A 27883-nucleotide genomic window follows, 5' to 3' on the forward strand; every position below is an offset into this window, starting at 1 on the left:
CGTAAAGCGGCACTGGCCAAACTATCCGCACTGGCATTCCAATCTCGCTTGACATGCACCAACTCGTGATTCAACCAACCACGCAGGTGGATCATCACTTTCTGCCGTAACAGTGTTAGGGCCGGGGCCTTGCAGTCAATCTCACCTCGCACCTGTCTGATTACCAAATTTGAATCCCCACAAATCACCAGCCGTTTTGGATCTTGTCCCTTTAGTAAATCCAAACCCAGAAGGAGTCCGTTATACTCCGCTTCATTGACGGTGAGGCCTTCCGCGTAAGTGGATCTGGCCCGTACAACATCCCATCCGGGCAATCTCCACAGTATTGCACTGTATGCTCCTCCTCCGCGTCGTACACGAGCGGATCCATCGAAACTCAGGACGTATAGATCCTCATCCACCTGTACCGTCGGGATCGGGATCTGGATCCGGCGTTTGGGCTCTTTCTTAGGGGCGATCTTAGTCAGTGCCTCATCCATCTTAGCTCGAGGAGTGATGCTCGCGGCCAAGACTCCCAGGATCTCATCTTCCCCTTTCGAACATTTCACAATTTCCAGCGTCCAAGGCGAGAGTAAAGCTGCCCACTGTCCCAAACGTCCTTGCAACCCGGCCGACTTGAACAGCCAGGCTAGCGTGGAGTGTCGAGTCAGGATCCGGATGGATCTCCCCACTAGCAGGTTATAATTTAGATCCAACACGCGCAGGAGCGCAAGTATCTCTTTCTCCACCGCTCCGTAGTTCAGTTCATTCGGCTTCAGTGTCCGGCTGACAAAGGTGACTGGATGACAGATCCCCTCATGTTCTTGCACCAGAGCTGCTGAGACTGCCCAGTCACTGGCATAAACTATTACCGTAGGTTGACGTTCCGGATCGAAATGACGGAGGATAGGCGTGGTCGCGATCCTGTTCCTCAGTTCCACAAATGCGTGTTGAGCTCGAATCCACCGAGATTCTGCCTTTTCCATGTTCTGATCCGTCGTCTCTATCCAGACTGGATCCTCTCTCTGTTGGTCTCGGAGTGGATCCAGCTCCTGTGTTAGGTCCTCTTCTGACGTCATACCACTTGGATCCCTTCGTGGATCCGACATCTCCCGGGCCAGAGCTTGTTGGATTTTCATCCGGACAGCTGGAGCGGTCATCGCAGCAAAATCTACCTCTCTTAATTCATACAACACCGCGGCAAACAAGGCGTAATCTTCGATGAACCGACTGTAGTAGTTCAAACTGCCCAAGAAGGATTGCATCGCTCGTAACGACTGTGGGAAGGACAAATCGGCTAATGAAGACAGGTCCTTAGGATTCGCCTCCAATCCCTCCTTGGAAACTCGATGGCCCAAGTAATCCACCTTGCGCATCCCCCAATAGCTCTTAACCACGCTGATAGAGAGATTCCACTTAGTACACGCCTCCAGTAGGGATGTCACTCTTTCGCACAACTGATCCCACGATTCCGCCGGGATCAGAATGTCGTCGATGTAAGATCTGCGTCCTAACACAGACGGGGTCCCAGGATCCCCTGGTTCCCCCGCTTCGAATGGATCCACTTCTGCGTCACCTTCCCCGGATCCACCCGTTTCGGGCTCCGGTATTCGGGTGAACCCATAGAGGGCGTTATCGATGAGGCGTTGGTAGATCTGGGGTGCGTTCTTCAATCCAAACGGCATCCGGGTCCACTCGAACAGGCCAAACGGTGTGATGAATGCGGATATTGCGCGAGCTCGATCCGTCATAGTAACCACCCAGAAACCACTGGCCATGTCTAGAGAACAGTACCAGAGTGCTTTATCCAAATCTTCCAACAGCTCATTGATCAGAGGCATTGGATACACCATCAATCGAGTCAGGCTGTTAACCAGCCGGTAATCAATGCACAGACGTATATCCACCCCGTTCTTCTTGATGATGATTACCACCGGCGACGCCCACGGGGACGTTGAGAAGCTGATGATCCTGGCTTGCAGCAGGCCCTTAATAAGATCTGACAGTTTTTCTCGGAACTGAGGTGCCACCTTCCGCACCCTTTGAGCGATCGGTTTCGCGTCGCCGACATCGATGTCACATTTGACTCCGTGGGCGGCGGGCGGTAACGCATTACCCTTACCGATCAGCAGATGTCGGCTTTCCCAGATCTTCTGACGCAGACGATCCACTTCAGTGGGTTCGTTCGCCCCTGGATCCACTTGGATATCATCAATCGTGACCTCCTCGGTGGTCAGTGGTACCTCCGGGATTACCGCCATACCTTCTCCCAGATCCTCGGCGTGTAGATCCCCGCCTTCACGGTAGCAGACTTGTTCATCTTCGGTCTTTGTCTGATCCACCCTTGGATCCAGGCACCGCGACTCTCCTTCGACCGTCATCCCTTCTGTCTTCGTGGGGTCGGGTATCCTGGTACTGGGGAAGTCACCGGTCGGATCCAGCCGGTCCTCTAACGAGTCTAAACCCGACAGTTCGGGTTTGACTAGCGTTGCCACTCTCGATAGGGATCCAGGCACTTTATCCAGTGGAAAGCTTGGATCCACTTGTGGATCGGCGGGATCCGGCTGTTCGGCTTTAGCCCTCTGCAATCCTTCATCCACCGACCCTGCGTTATCTAAGGGCCGACTCTGGGGATCGTCCCCCGTCGTGGATCCAACCTCCATTGCTTGGATCTCAACCCGTCGATCCCTCTGCAGGATCTTTCGCGGAGTTGGATATGAAGGCCGATCCACCAAGGGGCCAGTTGGCTCCGCCGGGAGCTCCACCTCTCTGAGAGGTTCGATCTCGGTAGTCGCCTCGTACACCAGATTCTGCCATTCTTTGTAGCGGCGGGATCCCACTGACACATATCCAGGTCGCCTAGGGATACCGTCCTTCGCCAACCATCGTCCGATCTCTTCATAATGGTCCAGTAATAGTCTCTTGTCGCTGACGTTCGTGACCTGGAGGTATTGCGATCGACCTGGTCCTTGGACTACGGTAGGTACCCATTTCTCGCCCCGAGTGACCCACAGTTTCTCATGTTCCACCCACTTCAACCGGTCTGACAGCTCCCAAGTTTCCCCGGGCTCGATCCAGGTGGTCTTATCCGCCCTTATGATCCTCATCTTCGCTCCATACAACGGCCGCCGTCCGCTGAGCTGGATCCGCATCTCGTCAGGGAAACAAAGTGTCCCATCCGCCAGATCCAACCTCACTCCGGCTGGCACCATGAAATCCATCCCAAGGATGGCGTCTTGACCAGCGAGATCCCCGACCCAAATGTCAAACCAATACACCAAACAACCTGCCAGCGTGATCTTAATTCGCGTTCTCCCGTTTGTACGGTATACGCCTTCACCAATCCCAACACAATCTTGGATCCGACTCCCATCCACTTGGCACCCAACCTTACGAGCAAAGGCGGTATCCAGTATAGACACCTCGGCACCACTATCTAGAAGTAGGATTGCTTTTTCATTGTTGATCTTGCCCCCTACCTTGGCTTGTCTGAACCACTTTCCTGGGGCATGGTACTTCCAGTATCCACGGGACTCCCCTGTTAGCAGATCCATGGATCCAACATCCTCAGATCCACAGGATCCAGTGACCAGACAGACCTTAGGTGGATCTGCAGTGACCTCACCCTTGGTAGGCTCAAACCATCGACCATGTTGGCGTTTCTCCCAGTAACCACGTGTCTCTCCTCTTTGTAGATCCAGGGTTGAAGAGACTTTGGATCTGGAAAACTCGTCCACTTGGCGCAAACTAGAGACCCTGGCAACTGACACTTCATGTAGATCACGTGTATTATCGACTGGATCTAGGGTCCTGCTACCTGGATCTAGCGATGTCTTGTTCACAAATGCATAAATGCAATACCTAGAACGCTCGGCTCGTACCGGATTCAAACCCGGCGAGCGTCCTAGTTTAACATCTTCTCTGCCACTTCCGGCAACATCCCTCGGTGCTTGGCTGGATCAAACCATTGGCGGATCTGGTTGTAGAATTCTTCCATCGGGCACTTGCCGACGTCGTGAATCTCGCCACACCCGCGACACACGTAGAAGCAATGATCTCCGGGATGACCTTTCTTGCCACACTTCTCACAGACCAGATGTTTCCAGCATCCAGATTCAGTGTGCTTCCGGGATCCGCACTGCGAACACCTGACTTGTGCTGCCCCGTCCATGAGATCTCGGGATCTGTACATCCCACGGTCCCCGAGTACGGTATCCCCCGGTCGAGAGTTGTCTCCTGTCTTCGCCGTTCGATCGTTGGACGCAGTGAGACAGACTCGACGGTAATCTTCAGGGTCGGAGTCCGAGCCGTCGGATCCTGACTCAGTTCCTGAGTCGGGCGCCGTGACTTGGTGGACACGTCGAGCTGGGGCCGTAGGCGTCGGAGCCTTTTGGCGATACTTGCCGGACCCGACCGCCGCCTTCTTCTGGCGGTGTTTCGCGCGATCCACCGCCCGCAGTACTTCTTCAAGCTCGTCTGCGTCGGGAAGTCGTAGCAGGGTCAGCCTGTCGGCCAGATCCACATCTCCCAACGTTTCGATGAAATGATCCACGTGTTCCCGTAGTACCTTGGATCCCCCATCCTTGATCTTCAACTTGGCCCGTAGACCGGCCACATTTAGTCGATGTAGGTATTCCAACGGGGATTCATCCGATCTGCGGCGAGCATGGTAGTATTGTCGTGCCACCGACACTCCTAATCCACAGTACTGGGTCTGGAAACTGCGCAGCAAATCTGGCCACTTGTTCCTGGTTGATCTGCCCAGCTGCCGATACCAGTTCCTGGCTGGCCCCGCTAGCAGATCCGCAAAGGTCAGACACTTCTCAGCATCCGACGCTTGATCTCTCATGAGGGCCGACTTGACTTTACTGATCCATGTTCTCGCTCGGTCCTCATCTTGATCCTTGCCCGTGAACTCCTTCAACTGAGATCCGTACCCTCTGGATCATGGACGATCCACCTGCCCCGGCTGTGGCCGTTGCTACCACGGCTGCCGAAGTGGATGGGCCATCCAGATCGTCTGGGTCGAACTCATCATGGGAGTTGTCCCCCTCTACTGACTCCATCTCCACGTCCCGTGCTCCATGTTCGTGGAGCACTTGCACTTGTGGCACGGGCGCTCTCATACCCTGTTCGGCCAGGAAGCGATTCATCACAGCTTCGAAGTGTCGCTGCAGGGTGCCTGAGGAAGTGTCGGAAGAGCCTGTGGCCGTCTGGTCCACTGGCGAGACCGGATCCGTGAGGCGATTACCTCGAGCCTGATCTGACGATAATCCCACTGGCTTCTTGCCGGATCTGGCTCGATCCTGGCTGGATTGTGTCAAATCACGCGTAGGGCGTACTGGATCCCGAGCTTTCACGTTCTCAGGGGCTTCCTGTCCTCGGATCCTCGCCCGCGCTTCCAGCATGGATGCCCCGGAGGGTCCTAAAGTCATGCGTCGTGGTTCGGACGACGTGTCTGACTCATCCTCAGCGGCGGATTCGTAGTTTGAGGACGCAGCTTGGCTGATCCTCGGCGACGACACTGGATCCATAGTGCGCGACCTTTCTCCGGTGATGGACTTCACTCTGGCAAAGAGGTCCCGCGTCGCGGATACTATGAGATCCAGGTCTAGCTCGAAGATATCTTCTGCGTCGAACACACCAGCTACGATGCCTGACTCCGTAAGCAAACGTAATAGATCTTTGACTGCCACCAACTTGTTCGCCGTTTTCGTTGGTGCTCTCACCGGTTCCCTTGGATCTTCGATCTGTCGTGGATTCAGGATCTGCATGACAGGATCTTGATGCAGGAAGTCGCGTAAAGCTTGGTGGCGATACACAAACTCGAGATCCTTGTCGGACCAGCTTGACCTGGATCCAGCTTGGTCTTCTTCCGACTCTGGAGCTTGCATCTTCTTCCGCGTAGTCTTACTCGTTTTCGTCTTCTTTCTTGTTTCTTCGACTAGCGGGCTTGGGTTTAGGTACGGTGTTGGCTTAATCGGTGAATCTGCAAATGCATACCGTTTCGCCTTCACTTTCCCTTGTTTTGTTAGCGGATCTTGACTTGCGTCAAGATCCGCAGGGGTCCCCGAGGGGACCTGGGGAGGATAGAGAGGTTTCTCTTCTAGATCCGGATCCGGATCCACCTCTCTTCCGTCGACAGAGTTCCTCCCAAAACTCCATCTATCCGCGGATCTTGTTTCATTCAGCAGCGTCTTCGTCGATCCGACCTCCGACGACGCCTCTTCCCCTGGCTCAATCTTCACTTGAGCATCTTCTTGGGACTCACGGTGAAATCCCGAGTCACCAAAAGATCCGGGCACGCGCACCATTGTGGTGTAGCGGGATCAGCAAAATCTGCGAGATTGCCAGATCCAACTTACCAACTGCGCCCAGACACCGACTAACGGAGGGGGTCCCCCGATGATCCGTGTTCTGCTGAGCTTTCCTCACCTTGTGTACCCGTCGGTAGGGCGGGATCTGCTCTCTCGGTAACTTCCGAAGAGTTCAAGTGGTGAAGCTTGAGTGTCTTGGCGAGACGTGGGGATGGGGTGGAGCAGCAGTGGAAAATCTTCACTCTGCGTCCGTGGATGGTTCCGTATCCTAAGCGAATATTCGAGCTTATGGATCCGGGGCCTAGATCGTGGATCTGGCCGTAGGGTTGCCTTGCGGGTGTGTTCCCTTGCCTTTGTGTTGTCCTTTAAGTCGTACTTGCCGCCTCCTGTGACGGGATCTTGAGAGTTGAGAGCCTCTAGGGTGTAACCGACCAAGTAGTAAATTCGGTTAACCTGTCGGATCTGCACGAGTAAAGGAAAAGCTCACTAGGTTGTAGGATCTGGCCAATGTATTATCCAGTTATCACTACCAACACTAGATTCGCAATTCCCAACCTTCTCGGAGCTCGTACGGCCAATGTAGTTCCGGTTCTTGAGGGCAGGAAGGCACTTGCGTGATACTGTGCAAATTGAGGACTCTATTGATATTTAAGCCTATACCTGCCTGGGTTTCTACCTTCTATGTCTTTCATCTGCTAAATCCCTTACCAGGCTCGGCTGCATGTCCCTTCTTCCCTTGACCCATCATTCCAGCTGTGTTATCTTCAGATCCACCGGATATATGACGTAATCATCATGGTCACCCTATTATGGGTACACTCATCCGGATCCAGGTCGCTTGGATCCACCTCACTGTAATGGTACACTCGCCGTGGATCCGAGCTCTCCAATCATCCAACATCATCTCGCAACCATCTGTGATCTCCGTTGTCCCACGAAAGTTCGAGATCCACTGTATCCCTCATCCCTATACCCTGGATCCAGGTCCCTCCAGGCGGGATCCTCCCTCCTTGGATACGAACTCGGAGGTATGGGATCCGGGGTACCTCGCGGTGGATCTTGACTCTTCATTAGCCGTGGCTACTAGATCCACCGTCAGAGAGCACCGACCATCCTTCCTTCATAGGATCCGCACTCGATCCACTCTTGTATAGTATATCCCATATCCATCTTAGTGAATCCAGGTAAGGGTGGATCCGAGGTAAGTCTTGGTGGATCTTGCCTTCTCGTACATCGCTCATATCAGATCCATCGTCATTCCATACGGGGTGCTGCTCGCCATGACTAATCCACCACAGGCAACTTGCACCCGTGCCAAACAACCCAAATCCTCTATAATCACTTGAAATTGTCACTGATTCGGGATAGTGACCCCGCGTCTGGACCATTCTCTTATTTCTGAGAAAGCACTTCACCACATATTCGTAGACGATGTCGGGGAAAAGGTATGTGTATTTAGTGAATCAAATACATTATATTCATAACGTCTAACATGTTCTTTGTATTAGAAAATTGCAACATGTATTACATTACAGACTAAACACATGCGATCGGTCTACAAACAATTTCCGGAAGTTCTTCTCATTGACGCGACGCACGGAACAAACCGTTCAAAGTACAAAGTTTTCTCTTTTATGGCTCACGATACCTTTGGAAAAGGCCAATTTGTGCAGCACGCGCTACTACAGAACGAGCGATGGCCGACATTACTGACGGCGCTTGAAGAATTTAAGAGTAACAATCCGGCTTGGACAAAACTACGCTGCGTGTTGATCGACAAGGACTTCACGGAACTATCGGTACTGAAGACTGCTTTCCCTGACGTCACTATCCTGCTCTGCCAATTTCACGTCTTAAAGTATTTGCGGGAGGAAATCGCGTCAGCAGACTACGGTTGTAACACGTGGGAAAAGGATCAGCTACGAGGTCTGATGAACCTGCTTGTATATGCGAAGACCGAGAAAGAGTATATGAAGCACTTTCGGTACATGTTGCACGTGTGCGGAATGGGGCGCCCCCGATCTGGGCAATTGACTTCAGATCCAGTTGGGCAGAATCTGGCACCAGTTGGGCAGAATCTGGCACCAGTTGGGCAGAATATTGTGGCGGTCGGGCAGAATGTGGCGACAGAAGCGCGGAATCATACCACATCCGAGTCTGAACGCTGTGAAACTACGAACACAATAGTGGAACCGTTTGAATCCGTCCGACACCCTTTTGTCGCCTATTTCATTAAGAATTGGGACAAATGTCGCGAGCTGTGGTGTGCACACAAGCGCCAAAACACCGTGACGCTTGGTAATAACACCAACAACAGGTTGGAGGCCTCGTGGAAGCAGTTGAAGGAGTGGGTAAACTCTTTTATGGCAGTGGACGAATGCATAGCGTCGATTATGTATTACCAGAGTCTTCAAGAGCGACGATTTATGGATGAGGTGTACAAGAAGGTTAATGTCCAGCATGTTGGTTACGACCGCGAAATGACGTTGGTTGCAAACCTCGTCAGTGAACATGCATGCGAGTTAATACACGATCATGTATATGCTGTTAGCTTTTGAGATATTTGCCGGTGCTGAAAACCTATATCTGCTAAGTCGGAAGGAGCTACAGTATTTGCGCTATCGGTACCTGTGCATGTGCATTTAATGCAACTAGTTTTTCAATGATTTGGTCTTTTGTTAGTGTGTTTGATGCGTTGACTACCTCCAGGTTATTCCCCCTGCACTTTGTCTTGAGAGTTAGATGCTGACCGTCTTGCGGGGTTCAGTTTCAAAGCCAACACACTGCCATCCGGTTATACGTATACTCCGAAGACACGTCAACTGATGACACGTCCGGCTCTTCCTGAGTCTGGCATATTCGGGCATGCTAATCGGTTGTATTCTGGTGTAATTGTACTGTCTCTTGTTACCCAGTCTAGTGCCTATTTTATTTCAATAAAAGAGAGCATATCCAGCTTCTACCATGGTGATAATGTCATGGCATGATGCCTCGCCAGGCTGGCAGACAAACATGTATTATTGCAAAGTAAGTATATCGCGGATAGCAAATAAAATTTGAAATTATCATCGTCAAAGATTCATCAACTTGTACATGTAGCGCAAAATGACTTGTTGCTCCCACCGTTCTTCACATCAGTTCCAGTTGCAGTTGAAGCATAGCTGTTTGTGCAACTTGTACTTCGAAGTAGGTTGCAAATTCCGTGAGGCCTATGGTAATACCATACCATTGGTTATATTAGTAAAAACGCCGAAACTTATAGACTTCATCCGCCAAGTATGTATTCACCATGCAGGTTCCCTCTCATCCACCGTCCTAATGCACTGCATGCAGTACATGTATGAACAGGTGTAAAAAGGCAGCAGTGTTTGGCGTGGAACATGTACCAATCTGCAGGTCTTCTTCAAGAATAGTTTTTGAACACTGAGGCACTGGCTCAAGCAGGTCGCCTACGGTAAGGGTTCAGTTGCGTGTTCATTGCCAATGAGTCATTAAGCATTAGGGACACGTCATCTATCGGTTGCTGTGTGGCCAAAAGGTGGCACACTACTGCACAGCTCCTGTTCCATGTACTCGCGATGAAAGTGAAGCGCTTCAAGACGCAGTCGCAAGTTTCTCTCTTCCTCCTCCATCACGGCAACCAAATTCAGTGCTTCGTGTTGTCGCTGCTTTTCAGTCATCAGGCGCTCGAAGTGCTGTTTGGTTGCTGCCTCGCGAAGTTGGCGCTACAGAAAGAAAGATCCGTTGTCAGGCCAGGTCAAGAGGAAATACCGCTCCCAAATACGCACCAGTTTCTCAGCTCGAAGCTCTTTGGCCTGCTGCTCTTCAGCCCGTATCCGCTCGTTCCGACACCGTCGCTTGTATTCCTGATCTGCTTCTTTTGCCTTTTGGCCGGCTAGAGCTAGCTTTATATCCGAAGAAGGAGCAAAGATCAAACGTTAGTGCGGCAGTAGACCAGAGTTCACATACTTCTACTTAGTACTCACCTTCAGCCGCTCTTTTTGCTGGCGAGCAACTTCCAGCTTGCGCAATTCGAGCGTCCGTTTCTGTTTCTATCGATGCAAGAACAAAGTACAATAGTCATTAGTCAATGATGCCTGAGTACTCGAAGTTGTGAGCTTACGGCAATAAAATCTCGTTGCTCGCGGCTACGCGGTACATTCAGTTTTCGCTTGTAAACTGGAAAAGTTGGCACATTTTTTTGCTTGGCACTACTTTGGGGAACATTGTGCTGAAGAGGGAGTGGGTGAAGATGCGAAGTATGGTGGGCCTGGCCGGTACCAACGGAGGTTCTTGGTCTCTGTCTGGGTTTCTTGAGGTTCGTCTCCAGGCGTGTTCTCATAGTTTGCATCTCACGAACCACTCGTTCTTCCTGAGTGCGAAAATGTGAAATGCGTCTCGCCAGCGTTTGTGCTGTATCTTCCGCATCCTTCCGGGCAACAATTACGTGGTAAATATTCTCTGCGTCTCGTCCTGACGCAGTATCTGCAGCAGGAGCGTCTCCCTGCCACGCAACGTCGACGCTTTCCACTTCTCGTGTGGTTTTAGGTAGAGTAGGAACTGTAACTGGTGCAAAGCATCGTCTCGATCCAACAGCACTAGAAGGCCTCCTTGCGCTATTGCTAACAGGACGAACAGGTTGTGGTGGAATAGTTCCACATAGCGAGATCGAGGGCGTCAACGGAGCAGGATTTCTTCCATTCGCATGTGACGCTGGGGCAGGAGAGCTGCGAGTCTGTGAGCTGCGCACAGATCCAGCCGACTTCGGTCTCACAAACAGAATCTTTGGTGGTCTAACGCTCTGGTTCATAGCGGCAATCCCGCTATGGTTACCATAGGTGATTTCATAGCGGCGAGAGGAGCTTGTCGTGGGCTAATTATAAAAATGGGCTCAGAAGTTCGCGTATAACCGCAAGGGCAGCGTGCGATCTCGACTGATCCCTGCACGATGTCGAAGCGAGCGGAGTCTCAAGTTGCACAGCCCTCAAAGCCGTCAGGAAGCAAGAGTGTTGAGATGCCTCGTTCGATCCGACCATCACATCTGAAAGCTTCCTCGACGCAACAATCGCGAAATTCGAAAGCAATTTCCAGCTCAAAGTCGATCCACAGTGAGGATGACAACAACAGTAGTTCCGACAGGTACATTCTGTAGACATAGGACTTCGATCTGCCACCAGCTAATATTGACTGCAGTCCACACACTTCAGCTCGAGAGGCTGAGCCAGCTACAGACGACATCACTAGTGAATTAGATGGTCGCACGGATAATTTCCAAGTGAACACTGTAGAACGTCAGGCTGTGGCGATGCTGAAAACAATAACCAAGAAGAGCGAAAGAAATCACCACAAGTGCGTGACCTCAACAGAAATCCAACTGGCCAGTTTATTCGCTAACGTTGGTTTGCACTGACAGGTACGACGCCTTTCGTTCCAACATCTCGGGGAAAGATAAGCGCATTGATGAGCTTCACGCGTCGTACGCTCCATCCACTAGCACTGGTGTATTTCTCCCAATGCTGACCCTTATTCTTGGCATTTAGATTCGAAGACTTGGCTAGTCAAACTGCGGACTTAGAAGTACTTTGCAACAGCGACGTGGATGCCGATACACTCGACAAACTTTTCATGGCCATCCCCACCGAACAGCGTCAGCTTTATCTTAGCGAATAGTTTTTTAGTGGGTGTACTGAGACTGGAATATCACACGTCCACGACAGCATCTGCTCGGTCATGAGGGAGGCGGGAAGGTAATGCGTCCTTAAAAATCTGATCCAGTGTTAGGTCCTGCGTGAAAGAGTCAAGAGCTCGTAGGTTGCTTGTGTCAATCTCCTTTTCCCAGTGTGTTTTCCATTCTTTCGCCAACCCTTCCCATTGTTTCTTGCTCCATACTCGATTGGGTGCACGAGGTTCATCAAAAGCGTTCGGACTTCCGGCTGAAGTACATGTAGAGCTTGGGGGGAACGCTGAGCTTACTTCTTCACCTTCTGACATAGCCTCGGAGCGGTGAAACTGCATCTCATTGTTGGCCATGTTTTCTATATCAATCTTTGGTCTGTTGCTTTGAACAAATCCGAGTAAATCCTTCGATGGTCGCAGTGCTGTTTGAGCGAACAAATTCATTCGTAGTAGTGGCAACAAAGTCTGCTGCGGACACGTCGTTGAACGTACCGACGGGATGAAACACTTTCGAGGTAGCACATCACCTAGAGGTGGTGTACTAGTCACAAAGCTGAACAGTCTAGACCCAAACATGTGCATCAAGGGATGCGAGTCGGATACGAGCATATAGAAATACTTTGGGTTGTCAAAGTCGCACATTGACTCGGAATCAAATGGATACTTCCGCTCCTTGAAAGCCAAAATATCCTCCATGAACTGGGCCGCAGCTTCATCACTTAAGACCAGCAAGCGCGACGGGTTCCGTGTCGACGACGCTGCGCAAAACCACCCTCGAAAGTATTGCTTGGCGTATTTCCCGATCGATAGCCACTTGAGCGATGCCTGATGACGAGCAAGAAATTGGAGCTGGAGGTTATAGTTAAACGTGTAGCCCAACACCATCAGCGGTTGATCATACAACTTCCACATGGCGTTAATCTTACGTAGTAAAAAGCGTACGTGTCCGACAGATCGTCCGGCGCCAGTAGTGTCTTCCCAGTCCGACACGATAATTCCATACTGCTGATGCATTCTCCCGAACTGGTAGAAAATGTCAGAAAGCGAAAATGACGACGCGAAAGCACTGCTCAGCATCTTTTGAGCTTCCTTGATTGGGTACATGAGCTCGCTCAGAGCCTCGACATTTTCCCAAAACTCTGCGTTCTGAATCGTTCGGATAACAGCAGGTGAGAGTCCGCACTCCGCCAGCTCGTCCACGGTGTTTCCTGCGCTATCTTTGCGTGGGTTGGCAATCCTTCCTGCCAAATCTCTGGCGTTTGATGAAGCCCGAAAAACCTTGGAAGCTATAATTTTGATCATGTCTTCGTACTGCCGAACAGAATCAACAGCCTCGATGAAGGAATACCACTCGCATTGTAATGGCGCATGCAGTGCTGCATCTGGGTCGCCACATTCGCGTCGAAACACCTTATTCACACGATGATTCGAAAACATTCGTACAAGATCGACCACTTCGCCAACAGTTTCCTTGGATTTGTCGGTCCCTGTTAAGACAGCACCCAGCAACATCTGCAGTAAGTGTGAAAAGCACGGCAGCACTGGAATTGCCAGATTTGTCCACTCGCTCGAATTGACAGCTACACGAGAGGCTGCGTACGTCAGTGTTGTCTCGGCAACAATATTGATCACATGGATCCCCTTTCTCCGCAAATCCGCCAAGTTGTCCTTGATCTTTTCGGCTAAGGACTCAGGCGTACTGTCTCCAATTCCCATGTCAATTACTTCCCACGTGATCGCTTCCCTTAGAGCGTTTACTAAAGAGAGCAGGACGAAATTCGATCTCGGGTAGTTAGACGCCCACCAGTTCACAGCCAGCGTAACGCCGACTTGCTCGTCTTTCATCTTCATAATCTGTTTCTCATGGGCAGCGACCCTCAGCGTTGACAGCAGCTCAGCACTAGGCGGCTCGATCTTTGAGTTCTGATCTCCAAATACTCGAGCTGAAGCCTCGGTCCACATCCAATCCCAAGGCAGACCTGTTGATAGCGTTGCCGACACCATCCGCTCGCTTAAATTGTCAGCATCAGGCTCACTATTTGTATGTCGAGTCGAGTGAAGCTCGTTTGGTAGAGAAGCACGCGGCTTCCCGTGCTTCGTTGCAGGTCCGAGTGTCGTGTTTATACTTGTTTTCTGTGGAGTAGACAAATTTCCCTCGTAAGTCAGCGGTTGGGATGACGATAGAGTCGTCGTGAGGCCTCCATTCATCTCGGACGACAGTAATGGCAGCTGTAGAGGCATGAAATCCTCCACTCCGGTTGAATCCTGTGCAGTACTCGTCTTTGCTGCATCTATTGCTGGGCCGCGAATAGTGTTTCGCAATGGTAAGACGTTTGCGTCTCGTTGGTCTCCTAGCCGTCTCGACTTCTTCTTTGGAGCTGGAGAGTGTGATGCCTCCTGCAGAAACACGTCCATGTTACGAGTCTGTGACTGGTGCCGCTTGTTAAAACTTGCAGCATCTTTCTGTGCACACAACAGCTTCAACTGCGTCACCACTTCTGGAGGACAGTAAATGCACTTCTGTAGATGTCGGATCATGTTGCCCGACACTCCACGAACAGCCACTGGCTCCTCTCCGTTCTCATTGCAGAATTTACAGTACGCGTTATAGTGAAAGCGATTGCGCTTCTCTCCTCGGATAAAATACTGCCACGCAGGATGACTGGGTCGACCCATTTTCTTGTCCTCTGTATCGGAAGTCTTACTCATTAGTGCGTCCTGGTCGAACACATCCGTCGCTGTTGCTCCTCCGTCTCCCATGGGAATTAGTGGCGCCCCAGCTGTGTAACTCGACAGATCGAATAGCGCCGTGCCCGTTGTCATGCCAGTAGCGTCCACCTGCTCGGTAGTTGACGCTTTGTCGGCGTCCACCTCTTCCAAAGCGTTCATGATGCTGCTCTGTGCCCGTGCGATGGCCTTTTCCTCGGTCTCCATCCACGTACGGCAAGATTCTGGCGTACAGCATCGTAGCAAGGTTCAGTTAGGATGCTGAGGAGTGAATGTCACTTCAACACGCACCAGATCAAAGACGCGTAAATACTGCCGTGAAGTGGAAAAGCTCTTGTCGTAAAAACTAGTGGCGACAAGGAAAAGGGTACACTGTACCAAACTTGCGTGGCAGATAATTGTAAATCGCCATGACAGGGGGCCGCGAGGTTGTGCGTGTATCGGCACCCGGGAAGCTGCTGCTTCTCGGCGAGCATGCTGTGGTTTATGGCTGTCCTGTGGTAGCGGCGGCGTTGTCGGATTTGCGCATTACGGCGGAGATTGTACGTGTCAATACGTCAAAAGATCACGTGTACGAGACCCTGATGGGATACACTCGTTCTTTTTGCAGACCCGTACTCACGTACCTGCAGGCATCGAACCCTCGATCGAGTTTTCGTGCAAGGATATCAAGTCTACGCGCGACAAGCAGCCACTGCGACGCACATACACGACATCCGAGCTGCAAAAGGTGGTCAATGGACTCGAGGACGAGATCCACTACGTTCCGACACCGTCAATGGAGGTGATGATGCGTATTGAGAACATACTAGAAGGCGAGACACCTGAAGATGCCAAAGCTATGCGAGCACCCCTGTTCCTGTGCTGTGCGCTCCTTCGTTCTTCTGAATATTTTAAAGGGTAGGATTCTCGTATAAGTACCGGGTACTTACGTGATTTGTAACTCACACAAAACAACATTTCTGCTGCATTTGTACGTACAGATCCAAGGGAGGTTTGTACGTGGAGGTAGCGACGTGTGGTCTGCCTATCGGCGCAGGCCTAGGCTCTTCAGCAGCCATGTCTGTGGCTCTTTCCGGAGCCTTCGCGGAGCTGTCTGGTAGTGCTCGACAACATGAGCTGGAATTCATCAACAAATATGCGTACAGTGCTGAAGTGATCCTGCACGGTTCGCCTTCAGGCGCAGACAACACGGTGTCATGTTTCGGCGGAACTCTGCTCTTCCAGAAACACCCGGAGCCTTCTTTCGATCGCATTCAGTGTCCGCTGAACAAGTTCCGTTTTCTCTTAGTTAATACCTGTGTCCCGCGTTCCACAAAAGAGCAAGTCGCGAACGTCCGAAGACGTTACGAAGCGGACCGTGACAAGGTGCAGAAGCGATTCGACGCTATCCAGCAGCTTGTGGAGAAATTCGTGTCTCTTAGTGAGCGTAAGGTGCTCTCGGAGGAAGTGCTCGGCCAGGAAATGGAGCACAACCAACAAATTCTAAGCGATCTGGGCGTGAGCCACCCACAAATCGACGAGGTGGCACGTATCTGCAAGCAGTTTAACGGTGCTACAAAGTTGACTGGTGCAGGTGGAGGTGGCTGTACGATCTCTCTGTTGCCGCGCGGCTTAAGTAACGAAGACCTGACGAAGCTAATTACCCGACTGGAAGCTAGAGGTTTCCAGTGTTACGCCAGCTCAATCGGCGGTCCAGGCTTGATCCGTGCTTGACAGTCGAGAAGAGATGACGGCGAGCAAGTTGAAGTAACTAAATCAAAGGTTTACTATGGATATGGAAGTATCTCTCTCTAACTACACACGACGACCCGAAGTTACGTGTGTTGATCATCCTCTAAGCGGTCTGGGTTGCAGGTGCCGGTGCTTCCGACACCGGAACTGCTTTTACTGAAGGTTCTGACGACGCCGGTGAGCTCTTCGTCGAGGCTGACGAGTCGCGCGTACTAGCGGCGCTGGAAGCACGACGCTTCTTCTCCAGTTTGTTTGCTGCCTTCACCTCACGCACCCCACTCGCCACATTCGTCGCAGCGCCAGCAAATCCACCAACGACGTATCCACCTGCCGCAACGCCACTGGCAAGCAGGACGCCACCTCCAGTCACAATCGCCTGTTAATTCCGCACATGCAAGAACAGATCAGCCACTGACCCATTTGTAAGACACTTGAACGCAAACATACCGCAACTGGGGCGGCAACAGCACCAATAGTTGCCTTCTTCAGGCCTCCCATGAACGTAGGAGTGGGCTTTTGGTTGGCGATCGCAATCGCACCCTTGTGCTCACCACCAGGTCCGGCTTCTGTAGATCCGTCAGCTGCTGTAGCCCCAGAAACTTCCGTTTCACTGTCACTCTGCTTACTGTCCTTGCGCTTGCGTGCCGAGTTGACACCAGCCTCGCCCATTTCTTTAATCCCAGAGGCAAAATTGACAACCATTGCGCCAGCTCCTGATACACCAAACCACGTTAGGTCATCGCTCTTTTATCAAGCATGAAGTTAACTAAACGCACCTGCTACGACTGCCGCTGACCCCATCACAATCCCTCCAACAATTGACTTGCCACCGTAGAGAAGACCCTTTGCAGGCGCGTACACTGCACCACCCGCGGCGCGCTTAAGACCTTTGGAGCGGTCGGGAGCGTCCGGGTCCATCGCCTCGCCGAAGCGGAAGAACTCCTCGAAAATCTCCATGGCACGCTCCTTGGTCATCGGTTGCGCGCCGTCTTCCAGTCCTTCCTTGCCGTAGATGTCATCTGCAGAGGTATCGCAGCGAACATACAGTTAGTGACATGCACCAGAGATAGAGATAGAGTGCCACACGCACAGATCTTCCGCGTGTCATCATCCGAGAGCATATTGTAGGCCTCGCCCACGATTTTAAAGTTGGCCTCGGCTGTGAGCTTATCTGCTGGATTCTTGTCCGGGTGGTATTTGATGGCCAGTTTGCGGTACCTACATACAAAGGTGTTGGCCCTTGACGCAATTTCGTTCACGATTCAAGCAGGCTAAGGCGTACGCTGTTTTGATTTCTTGCGCTGTAGCAGTACGTGCCACTCCCAAATTCTCGTAGTAGTCGTCGGAGGCGAGGTTAGCCATGTTGACTGGGCCAGACTGGTGCGCCGCTTGTGGACAGATGAGATATGACTCCAATAGGGCGGAAGAAGCGTACTTCAGCGATGTGATTGGTGGAAACTTCCATCTGGCAGCATCAATTACTCCCACATTATGTTGGCAACATGGGTTAACTAGAAAGTATTATTTACAAGTTTAATAGTATTATTGTACTGTTAGAATTAAAAGCACTACTTTTCTAACACCTACTAAAGCTGGGGAGAGGGGACCCCATTATTTTTAGTTCTATTTAAAGCAGGCGAGCTCTCGATACAGCGACTGCATTGAATATCAGATCGACAGATCGCTGCCCCCCCCTAAAAAAGGTGCCTAGGCCCGACCCTGGTTGCATTCATGGTGTGACGGGGTCACACAGCACCTTGCGCTAGAGGAAGTTATCTTCCGAGAGTATACAAACTCTCAGTGAACGGCAGTTCACAGGTCCCCTCTTTAATTAAAGAGAGCGAAGTGACCTAAATAAGGTAGATTGTAAACTGAGTATATTTATAGGAAGGTTAAGGCCGTGTTCGACATGCTGCGATAATGTCATTTTGAGGTGATAATACGATTCCAGAGCAAAATCTCGGCATCGAACACAAATAGCTGAGAATCGCATTATCTCTCGGTAACAGCATTTTTAACATGATTGTGAAATTCAGGGGGAGAGCAGAATTTTACCCGCCATTTTGAGCGAGAGGCACTGAAGCAGGGGGTTTCCCCTCGAGCGAATGACAACCCACTAAAGATAGATTTCACTGCCACTCCCACTTCCGCCCTCGAGAACTCAATTGTCATGGCCAACGCTACAACCACCAGCAATGCCAATGGCAGTACTGCGAGGGCTTCATGGACTGAAATGGAGGAGCATGACTTGCTTGACAAGTTTCTGGATGCCAGGAACGATCGCTCAATGGCGACAGACAAAGGCATTAAGTCGAAGGCATGGAGCACTCTGGTGTCGGCCCTAAACAAGAAGCACGGGCGAACTCTCGAAAAAGGTATATAGAGGTAGCCTCACGGTTTCCGTATACTCGTTCTATTGCTGGGTATGCATCGGTGGCTTTTGTATGTATCGTTTGCACTTTTTTAGGTCAATACAAGTCCAAATACACGAGACTTATGCAAGATTACGACCTGTACAAGTACATCACTAGCTTGAGTGGGGTCGGCGTATGTCCTGACACTGGCAAACCGATGATGGATGATGACGTGTGGGGGCAACTTCTGGAGTCAAAACCGAAGCAACGTGCCAAACTCACAGCATTTCGGCAAAATGGATTCCCACACGCGACGATCTGTTCCCTGATTGCCGGTAAGGTTTGCATGCACCATTGTTTCTGGCATTTCTAATGTTACGCTGGTATTTATTGGTTCAGGGGATGCTCGTGCTACCGGATCCCACGCAACTACTGTGACAGCTTTGGCAGCAGGGCTACGCGACTTGGAAGCGAGTCATGACTCCAGTGATGAAGATGAGCAATCTGTTACAACATCGACCGGTGCTGCACAATCGATGAGGCCTTCAAGCAATGGAGAAGGAGTAACGATTCGCACAAGCCTCCCCCCAACCCATCACGAGCGCGTGGACAGGATCAAACGCATTCGAGGGGGTGCTTGCAAGAGCAATCGAGGCAAACGAAAGCGAAAGCAAGACGACGACGTTGCCAAGGCGCTGACGTCACTGATGCGGGTGACCACCAAGTACATGAAGACGAAGATGGCTGCGTACGACAAAGAAAACGATCCCTCCGACGAACTGACGGGCTCCGACATCCAGCAAGCGTTGGTATAACCGCTTGGAAGATGCGAGCCAATCCATATCTAACGTTCGTCTATCTGCTTCACATGCAATAACCAAAGGACATCACCGACAATGACAGAAAATGTGATAGCAGTCGAAATAACGTGCATGACTAGGATTAAGTTATCGGTACGAGCATACTCGTTTAGGCGAGAGCTAGCGCTCACATAAAAATCCAGCATTACATCTCTTCATCACTACTGATTGTCGACAACGATTCGTCGCTATCTGTTAGCCACGAGGAATCGCTCATATCACCGCTGTTGCGGATGGGTTCTGAGCTGTTTAAGCTTTCAAGTTCGCTGTCATCACCACTACTTTCGACGTCATCATTTATAACTGAACGGTTGTCTATCTCACTTCCATCGACACTGAACAAATCCTCCTCCGACTCGTCACCAATGCTGGTCTGCATCCCCTCATATTCCTCCCACATTGTTGACGACATCCAATCACGCCACGAAGCCCCGCTTTGAAAGTCAAAACTAATAGGTTCATCTTCTTGGTCGACCGGCTGATGCAGCTGATCGCCTTGACCAATGCTCTGAAAATCTTCACCCAAATCAGTCTCATCAAACTTCCGGATAAAGCTGTGCACGCACAAGCATGCAAAAACCGCCGCTTTGATATTAAAAAACTCAAAATCCATGCACGTGCGGAGAATCTTGAATCTGCGCTTGAGAACACCAATAACGCGTTCGACGACATTCCTTGCCTTTGAGTGTCGAATGTTAAACAGCTCTTTTCCGTTCTTTGGCCTCCCGGAAGCCTTCGACCACTCTTTGAGATGGTAGCGGACACCTCGGTATGGGGTTAGCACCTTTTTGTTCAGCCCGTAGCCGGCATCAGCCAATACGTAAAAATGGTCTGGTACGAGATCAAGAAATTTGCTCCACTGGAGAACCATCGCGTCATGGGCACTTCCTTCAGCTCAAACGTAGGCAAAACACACGTTCAGATTCCAGTCACATGCAATGAGGGCATTGGTCGAGACATATCCTTTGTGGTTGCGAAAACGCTTCACGTCTTCACAAGGAACTAAAACATGGAAGTGCGAGCCGTCGATGGCGCACAGAGCTTGATCGAAATAGGGGTTGCGCTGCTTGAAATCGTCTGGAACTCCCACTGGCATGGCGATGACATCTTGCAAAGAATTCACGATGGCATAAACACCATGTAGACGATAGCGATGTATTGTAGAATAGGCTAAGTTGAACAGAACCTCCTGTGTTCGACATGTTGCTGCTGCTCCAATCCAATTCAAAGTAACCGCTAAAATCTCACGAGGATCCTTCACAGATAGTGTGATGTGCTCACGACACTGTTCAAAAAGCGCGTCAAACGCTTCCACATCTAAGCGGAAGTGGTCACGGAAAAGAAAACGATTCGCAGATGCATGAATCGCGTCGAAGAAGTGCCTACCATCCGAGGTAGAGAGCCCCAATTTACGGACCACTTTCAGATGAGCCTCGGCTCGGGTCTCCCGATGAATTGCACTGAGGCGCGCCAGCGCGATACAAATAAGCGGTAAAACCGTGTCTGCTATCATATAAGTACTATAGATGGAAGGTTAGCAACCGTATGGAGATATTGTGGTAGTTGGTGATTCGTTTGCTTGTCTACACAACGCGACGGTAGCTGACCTGTTCTCTTCAGTGAATATCGTTTAGCGTCGTAAGAGGTCGCTGCTGTCTTCATGAGAGAGATGCTGATCTTAGCTCGCAGCTCATCGGAATACGAGATCAAATCCATGGCCTTACCGAGAGGAAGCGGAAGCGTTTCTGAGAAGAAGATTTTATATGAGTGCACCACACCATTCAAAAGTTGTAGTAAAGTATTCTAGCAAAAAACACGCATGTCTTCAAGGTAATATTTTGCGCGGGTCAAGGATATTTTTTTTATTGAGTGAGCTCGGAAAAATTGCGATTGAGGAAAGTTGCAGGTAGGTCGAACACGGCCTAAGTTTGGGTTTTAGAAATGCAATGTCATTTAACCAATGGTTGGCTTTGAACGACCTTGGTACCTTGTACCAAATTTATCCCGGAGTATGACGTGTCATACTCCTGAAGTGTGAAGTGTCACACTTCATGTAGCCAGGGTACACTTAGGGCTATGTACCCCGTTACATCCTCCCTCACTTAGGTTCGGTTTACCGACCAATCAGAATGAAGAGGTGTTCGTCACAAACTCTCATTCTCAAAGTCGAAAACCATCGACTTGGCCGCGCGAGCGCGGCGGAGGCTCACTTCACAGTTAGAGCCTCGAGCAGCAACCTGTGCGCTCTTCGTCTAGGTCCCCACTTCGACCGTTATCATGCCTCGTGGCACTGCAAAGAGCGGTGCTAAGACACGCTCCAAGGCTGCTGCCGGTAAGGCGCAAGCCAAGAGCACTAAGCCTCTCGGCAAAGGCTCTGCACTCAAGGAGGCTACTCAGGTGGCCTCCGAGGCGATCGGTTCCTCGGGTGACGCGGCTGTGGACAAGCGCGCAAGCAAGCGCCACAGTCCGTCGCCCTCGTCTTCAGACAATCGTCCGAACCCTCGGTTCGTGGAACGTGAGTTCAACTCGGGCAGTGAAGACGATGCCGAGTCCGAGAGCACTCATGATGCTCCTGCGGGCTCTGTGGGAGGGCACAGCCCAGTGCCCAGTGAGCACAAAGATGACAGCGTGCAGTCGCCCGCTAGTGATCACGGTGATCACAGTCCCAGGACCTCTGTGCGCTCTGAGAGTCCGGCCGTCAAGGCTAAGGGCGCTCCCAAAGCCGGTGGCGATGAGGAAGAGAATCCTCGCAAACGTCTCTCGCTTGCCGAGGGTCTTGCGCGTGCTAAGGCCTCCAAAGCCGAAGGCGCCAAGCCCTCAAAGAAGCTTACAGCCTCTAAGTCTCCACTCCGCGAGGAGAAGGAGACTCGACGCTCCTATCAGAGTCTCTTCGACTCCTCGGATGGAGAGGAGGAGAAGGAGGAAGAAGAGGAGGAGGAGGGTGCTATCGTTGAGCTCCGGGAGGTCTCGAATGACCTCGACCAGCAGCAGAAGGATTTCCAAGCTGCCCAGCGTGTGCGTGGGGGCTCGGTGGCGGCACCCGTCAGCCAGGGAGCTGCCATCAACTCAAGAGGGTATTGGCCTCCCGATGAGAGCTCTGGGGCTGACCTCATCTTAGAGGTCCTCGTCGCTCCTCGTGGCCTTGTGGACGGCCACACTTCTAGGGGCATCTATGAACGAGCCCTTGTTCAGAAAGAGCAGTTGTTCGTCGACAACTTGGAGGCTGCCCGGTGTGTGCTTCTCGCGCCACACCGCATTCCCCTTAAGGACTTCACGACTTGTCGTAAGAAGCCCGAGACCCGGGGTGGTCTCTATCCTCTTTGGGGATACCCCTGGGTTATGCCCGAGAGCTGTCCCACGTGGAGTTTTTGTGAGGACATGTTCTGGGCGTGGGTGGAGACTCTTAAGTACTCACCCACGGAGTTACGGGAACTCCATGAAGATCAGCAGCTGTCCCACATCCTGGACCAGCGCGATCTTCGTGTGAGGTTTGCCCACTTGATCAGCAAGCGTATGCTGCCAAGGGACATCCTGAAGCGCGCGGCTTCTAGCGCTCACGATGAGCGCGGGTACGGTATGTATTCATCGTCCGTACCCCGTTCGGGCAAGAAGCCCCGGACTACTTATGAAGCTGCCGCCGCTTCTGTTCCCAGATTGCGACAGCCTTCAGGCAGTCAATCAGGAGCCGTTCAATCGGCTCCCACGAGTTCTCGGAGTGGGCATAACCCCTCCACCTCACGAGGAGCTGTCGCTTACCGCGACGCCGTTGCTCCTAGAGGATCCGCTCCACGTGGAAGTGGACTTCTCCATTTCGGTCAAGCAGGGCCACTCTCGCCCGAGTGCTCCGACTGCGGGTCCGACACAGGACCCTGAGGTTGACCGCCTCCGTCAACGTGTCCTCGTGCTTGAGATTGCACTCGGCCTTGGGACTGGCGGTAATGCTGCCGCCCAGGCCGGGAATCAGGGCGAGCTCGCTCGTCTTGCGGGCCGCCTGGACCTGTTGGAGCGAGCGGTCGCGAGCCTGCACCTGCGGGTGGATCGCCGGGCCTCTTCGTCCGATCTGGACGAGGCCTTTCGAATGATCCGACGGATCGAGACTTTGTTGCCACGTCCGGAGCCGCCTGCGGCACACTCCCAGACGTACGCGTATGGTGCGTACCCGGCGTACTCAGCGTACTCGGCGTATGGCGCCGGGGTCCGTTCGTATGGAGCCCCTCCGGCGTACGGTCTTGACCGCAGCCTTGCCGTCCCGACCGAGGGTTGGGTGCCTGCTCCGACGCCCTCGTCGACGACTGTGACCGGCCCTCGCTTCGAGGAGCTGGGTCAAGGGGGGACTGCGAGTCAGCAACCCCCTGCGGGTCAAAGTACCGCTTAAGACGTCCGACATAGAACGTCGGGTGCGTCGTCATTGACTTTGGAAGGTCGATGATGTACGACGCACCATGTCTGGCCAGGACTGCAAAAGGTCCGATGAAGCGGTGCTTCGGTTTGTTGCTGCCGACAGAGCTGACAGTGTCAAGAGGTAGGTTCCTCGTGTCTAGCAACACTAAGTCCCCAACCTCAAATATACTTAAGTTTCCTCTTCCTTGTTTGTCTGAGTACTCCTTTTGTTTATCTTGGGCCGCTGCCATGGCATCGCGGACCCTGCTGACAATGTTCAGCTTGGTATCCATAAAGGATTCCACCTGTTTCCGCAGCAAAACTGGTCTCACATCCGAGACCTGGGAGGAAATGGCTTTCCGAGCCTCTCCCCCACTTAGAATAGAGGAGTCAGTGTCTCCTCGAAGAGTGAGAGGCACTCTGGGGTGGCGGAAGCCGTTCAAGTAGAACGGCGTGAACCCCGTGGACGCGTGCACCGCGTTGTTGAGCGCAAACTCAACAACTGGAAGCTGCGTCGACCACGTACGTGGTGCTGCCGCGCACACACTGCGCAGAGTGTCCTCGAGCACTCGATTGACGCGCTCTGTTTGGCCGTCTGTCTGTGGATGGCCCGCAGTGGACATCTGCAGACGAGTTCCCAGTAAAGGGAACAGCGTTTTCCAAAACGCAGCAGTGAATCGTGGGTCTCGGTCCGAGACAATCGTTTCTGGGAGACTGCTATAGCGGAACACGCCATCGACGAACAACCTTGCGGTTTGTTCGCCCGTAACAGTGACGGGGACTGGAGCAAGATGTACCGTCTTGCTCAGCCGACACACGAACACCAAAATTCCGGTGTTGCCGTGTTCGTCGGCGGGAACCCCAAAGATGAAGTCAAGACTCATCGACTTCCAACAATCAGCCGGTCCGGGCAGGCTCTGTAGTGGAGCCGAATAGTGCCCTGCGAGTTTGACCCGCTGACTTGTTTCACATGTCTTGACGTACCGGGCGACCCACTTGTACATGTGGGTCCATCAGAAGGACTGAGAGACCGACAGAAAGGTCTTCTCGCGGCCCAAGTGGCCGCTGGAGGGCGCGTCATGCGCCTCCGCGAGGATGTCGAACCTCAGCTCCTCGTCGTTGGGTACGACCAACCGTGTAGGATCAGTGGGCTCCACCCGATAATAGAGGAGGCCCTCCTTCAACTCATATCGGTGGAGCCGTGAGCGCTGTGGCGACGAGAGCCAGTCGGACTTCGCGCTCGTTCCGGCCTCAAGGAACTTGACGATAGGCGCGACAGCCTCATCGTCCCGATACGCCATGCGTATCCGATCATATAGATCCGTTGTCACCCGCGTGATGTGGGCCAACTCATAGTCGGGACGCCGAGAGAGGGCGTCCGCAAGCACGTTGAGCTTGCCCGGCTTGTATTCGACGCGGAAGTTGTATTCCGCGAAGAAGGACAGCCACCTCGCCATCCTTTGGGAGAGGTGAGGCGAGTTAGTCGCCGTCCTCAAGGACGCGTGGTCTGTGCAGATCACAAAGGGCCTAGAGCCCAGAAGGTGAACACGGAACTTCACAAGGGCATATTGCATTGCCAGGAGCTCCTTGTCATGGCCAGGGTAGTTCCGCTCGGCGGCTTTGAGCTGCCTGGACTGGAACGAGATGACTCGTTCGTGTCCAGCCGTGTCGGCCTGCAGCAATGCACATTCGATGGCGTAATCGGAGGCATCACAGTCGACGCTAAACGGCTTCGTCTCGTCTGGCAGGGCCAGGACAGGGGCCTCTTGTAGACTGGCCTTGATTCTGTCAAAACAATCCTAGTGCTCTTGTTCCCAGCGCCAGGCGACGTCCTTCTGAAGGAGACTCGACAAGGGCTTAGCAAAGCCCGCGTACCCTGCGCTGTACTTGTGAAGGTAGTTGGCCAAGCCCAACCACTTTCGAAGATCCTTCTGGGAACGGGGCGTCGGCCATGCTGCTATGGCCTTGACCTTGTCTAGGTCAGCCCGAACGCCCACGTTGCTTACGAAGCAACCGAGAACTTTAATCTCTGGTGACGCGAAAACGCACTTGTCGATGTTGGCGTAGAGCTTGTTCGCTCGCATTACGTCCAACACTCGACGGAGGTGTCGTAGATGCACCTCGATGGCCGTCTTGCCTCCCTTGGCACGGCTATGGACGAATATGTCGTCGAAGTATGTCTGTACGAAGGTACGTAATGGGCGAACAATTGCGTCACCAGGCGATTGAACGTCGCCGGGGCGTTAGACAAGCCCTGCGGCATGACGAGCTACTCCCAAAGCATGCCGCTTGGGGTACTCACCGGTGAGCGGGATGTCGCTCTCTCGCATCTGGATCTGGTAGTATCTGTCTACCAAATCCAGCGCACTGTACAGTACGCTTTCGGCCATGTTGTTTAACAACGCATCCTTACGTGAGATTGGTGTCTGGGCCGGCACCGTTGCGTTCTTCAGCTTGTTATAAGCGTGAACCAGACGCCACTTTCCGTTTGGCTTACGAACGCAGAAAGTCGGCGTCGACTGTGGGGATTTCGACTCCCGCACCATGCCTGCCTTCGCTTTCGCGGCGAAGAAGGCATCAATGACCTCGCACTGTTCGCGCGGGGGAGGCCATTGCCTCGTGACACAATACTTTGTGCCGGGCACGAGATCAATCTCGTGCCGTACGCCTCGATCCGGTGGGAGTTGGGTCGGTGGGTGTTTGTTCACCACGTCCGCGTACTCCGTCACCAAAGAATACACCGGACCCTTGGGGTTCTTGAGAATCTCAGAACCCAAGCGCGCCTGACGCTGCTTGTTCATGTCTTCCAGGACGTTCTCGTCCAAGACAGAGGAGGAGTTCAGCTCCTCCTGAGTGGTCTCAGGTCTCATGAGTACCATCTCAGCAATCTCCCCCAGCCTTGAGGTTGGTCAGGAAAGACTCAGCCGTCATTTCCTCGAGGTGCAGTATATCTGCAACCTCTGGCAACGGTTCCAAGTGGACACCAGATGCCTTGACGGGTAAACCTGTCTCGCCATCGAAGATGGGATAACAATCTTCCACCGGCCTTGTCGGAGGAGCCCGGGCCCTGGACTCCGAGTCGCTTGAAGCGACGTCGATCGGAACGAAGTTCGGATCCGACTTGTAGCGGCGGCGGCGTCTTTGCCGACGGCGTCTGTGACGGGGAGCTTTGCTGCCCACGTCTAGGGATGTCGTCGCTACGACATCCGAGGCACTCGTGTCCTCGTGTGGTACTGTTGTACCCACACAGGAAGCGTGTTCAACGCCTTCCTCTTCAGTTAAGGTCTGGGCGACCGCATGTGGCACTGTGTTACCCACACAGGAAGCGTGTTCAATGCCTTCCTCTTCAGTTAAGGTCTTGGCGACCGCGTGTGGCACTGTGTTACCCACACAGGAAGCGTGTTCAACGCCTTCCTCTTCAGTTAAGGTCTGGGCGACCGTGAGTGGAACTGTGTTACCCACTCTGAACACGCTGTTCTCAGTGTTCATAACAGCTGCAGCTGTCTGCGGAACTAAGTTATTCGCCTGTGGACCTAAGTTACCCACTTGGCCGGCGCCTTTTCTGGGCGCGGCCACCATCAAAGTATCCTCGGAGTCGTCATATACGTCGACGACTCCCAAGCATCTGCCGGATGCTTTGGTACCCTGGCAGCCCTCGCGGACGCCACGGGTCCTGACAGAGGTGGGAACATGACTCACCAATGCTCTGTCGGACTGCGCAGGGCGGCTGGCACCGATTGCCTTGCCTCGCCAGTTGATCCAGGGCTCGTGCTTCTCAAGCCAGGGCATGCCCAGGATCATATCATATGGATCCATATCGAGAACAGTGAACTGTTCGAGGCTGTCAAAGTCGTCA

At 52.5% G+C, this 27883-nt stretch overlaps 5 protein-coding genes across 5 annotated transcripts; 2 read left to right on the top strand and 3 right to left on the bottom strand.

Annotated features, from left to right (window-relative positions):
- Positions 1-9425: 9425 nt before the first annotated feature.
- Positions 9426-10724, bottom strand: PITG_11025 (uncharacterized protein; the record flags this gene model as incomplete). The annotated part of the gene is made up of 6 exons (XM_002901768.1): positions 9426-9505; positions 9683-9745; positions 9844-10021; positions 10085-10201; positions 10283-10348; positions 10653-10724. 6 exons carry the CDS (start codon positions 10722-10724, stop codon positions 9426-9428), a joined length of 576 nt encoding a protein of 191 aa, XP_002901814.1.
- A 520-nt stretch (positions 10725-11244) lies between these two features.
- On the top strand, positions 11245-11966 carry PITG_11026 (uncharacterized protein; the record flags this gene model as incomplete). Its single annotated transcript, XM_002901769.1, has 4 exons — positions 11245-11435; positions 11490-11645; positions 11710-11772; positions 11837-11966. The coding sequence occupies 4 exons, from the start codon at positions 11245-11247 to the stop codon at positions 11964-11966; spliced, it is 540 nt and encodes a 179-aa protein (XP_002901815.1).
- A 30-nt stretch (positions 11967-11996) lies between these two features.
- PITG_11027 (uncharacterized protein) lies at positions 11997-14648 on the bottom strand (the record flags this gene model as incomplete). Its single annotated transcript, XM_002901770.1, has 3 exons — positions 11997-12177; positions 12259-13983; positions 14119-14648. The coding sequence occupies 3 exons, from the start codon at positions 14646-14648 to the stop codon at positions 11997-11999; spliced, it is 2436 nt and encodes an 811-aa protein (XP_002901816.1).
- Positions 14649-15109: 461 nt separating this feature from the next.
- On the top strand, positions 15110-16415 carry PITG_11028 (mevalonate kinase, putative; the record flags this gene model as incomplete). The annotated part of the gene is made up of 3 exons (XM_002901771.1): positions 15110-15241; positions 15310-15599; positions 15683-16415. The coding sequence occupies 3 exons, from the start codon at positions 15110-15112 to the stop codon at positions 16413-16415; spliced, it is 1155 nt and encodes a 384-aa protein (XP_002901817.1).
- PITG_11029 (uncharacterized protein) lies at positions 16217-17825 on the bottom strand (the record flags this gene model as incomplete). The annotated part of the gene is made up of 5 exons (XM_002901772.1): positions 16217-16809; positions 16881-17146; positions 17210-17452; positions 17524-17651; positions 17716-17825. The coding sequence occupies 5 exons, from the start codon at positions 17793-17795 to the stop codon at positions 16537-16539; spliced, it is 990 nt and encodes a 329-aa protein (XP_002901818.1).
- Between the last annotated feature and the right edge of the window lie 10058 nt (positions 17826-27883).

This window comes from Phytophthora infestans, genomic scaffold, assembly GCF_000142945.1.
Source record: "Phytophthora infestans T30-4 supercont1.19 genomic scaffold, whole genome shotgun sequence".
Classification (NCBI taxonomy): domain Eukaryota; phylum Oomycota; class Peronosporomycetes; order Peronosporales; family Peronosporaceae; genus Phytophthora; species Phytophthora infestans.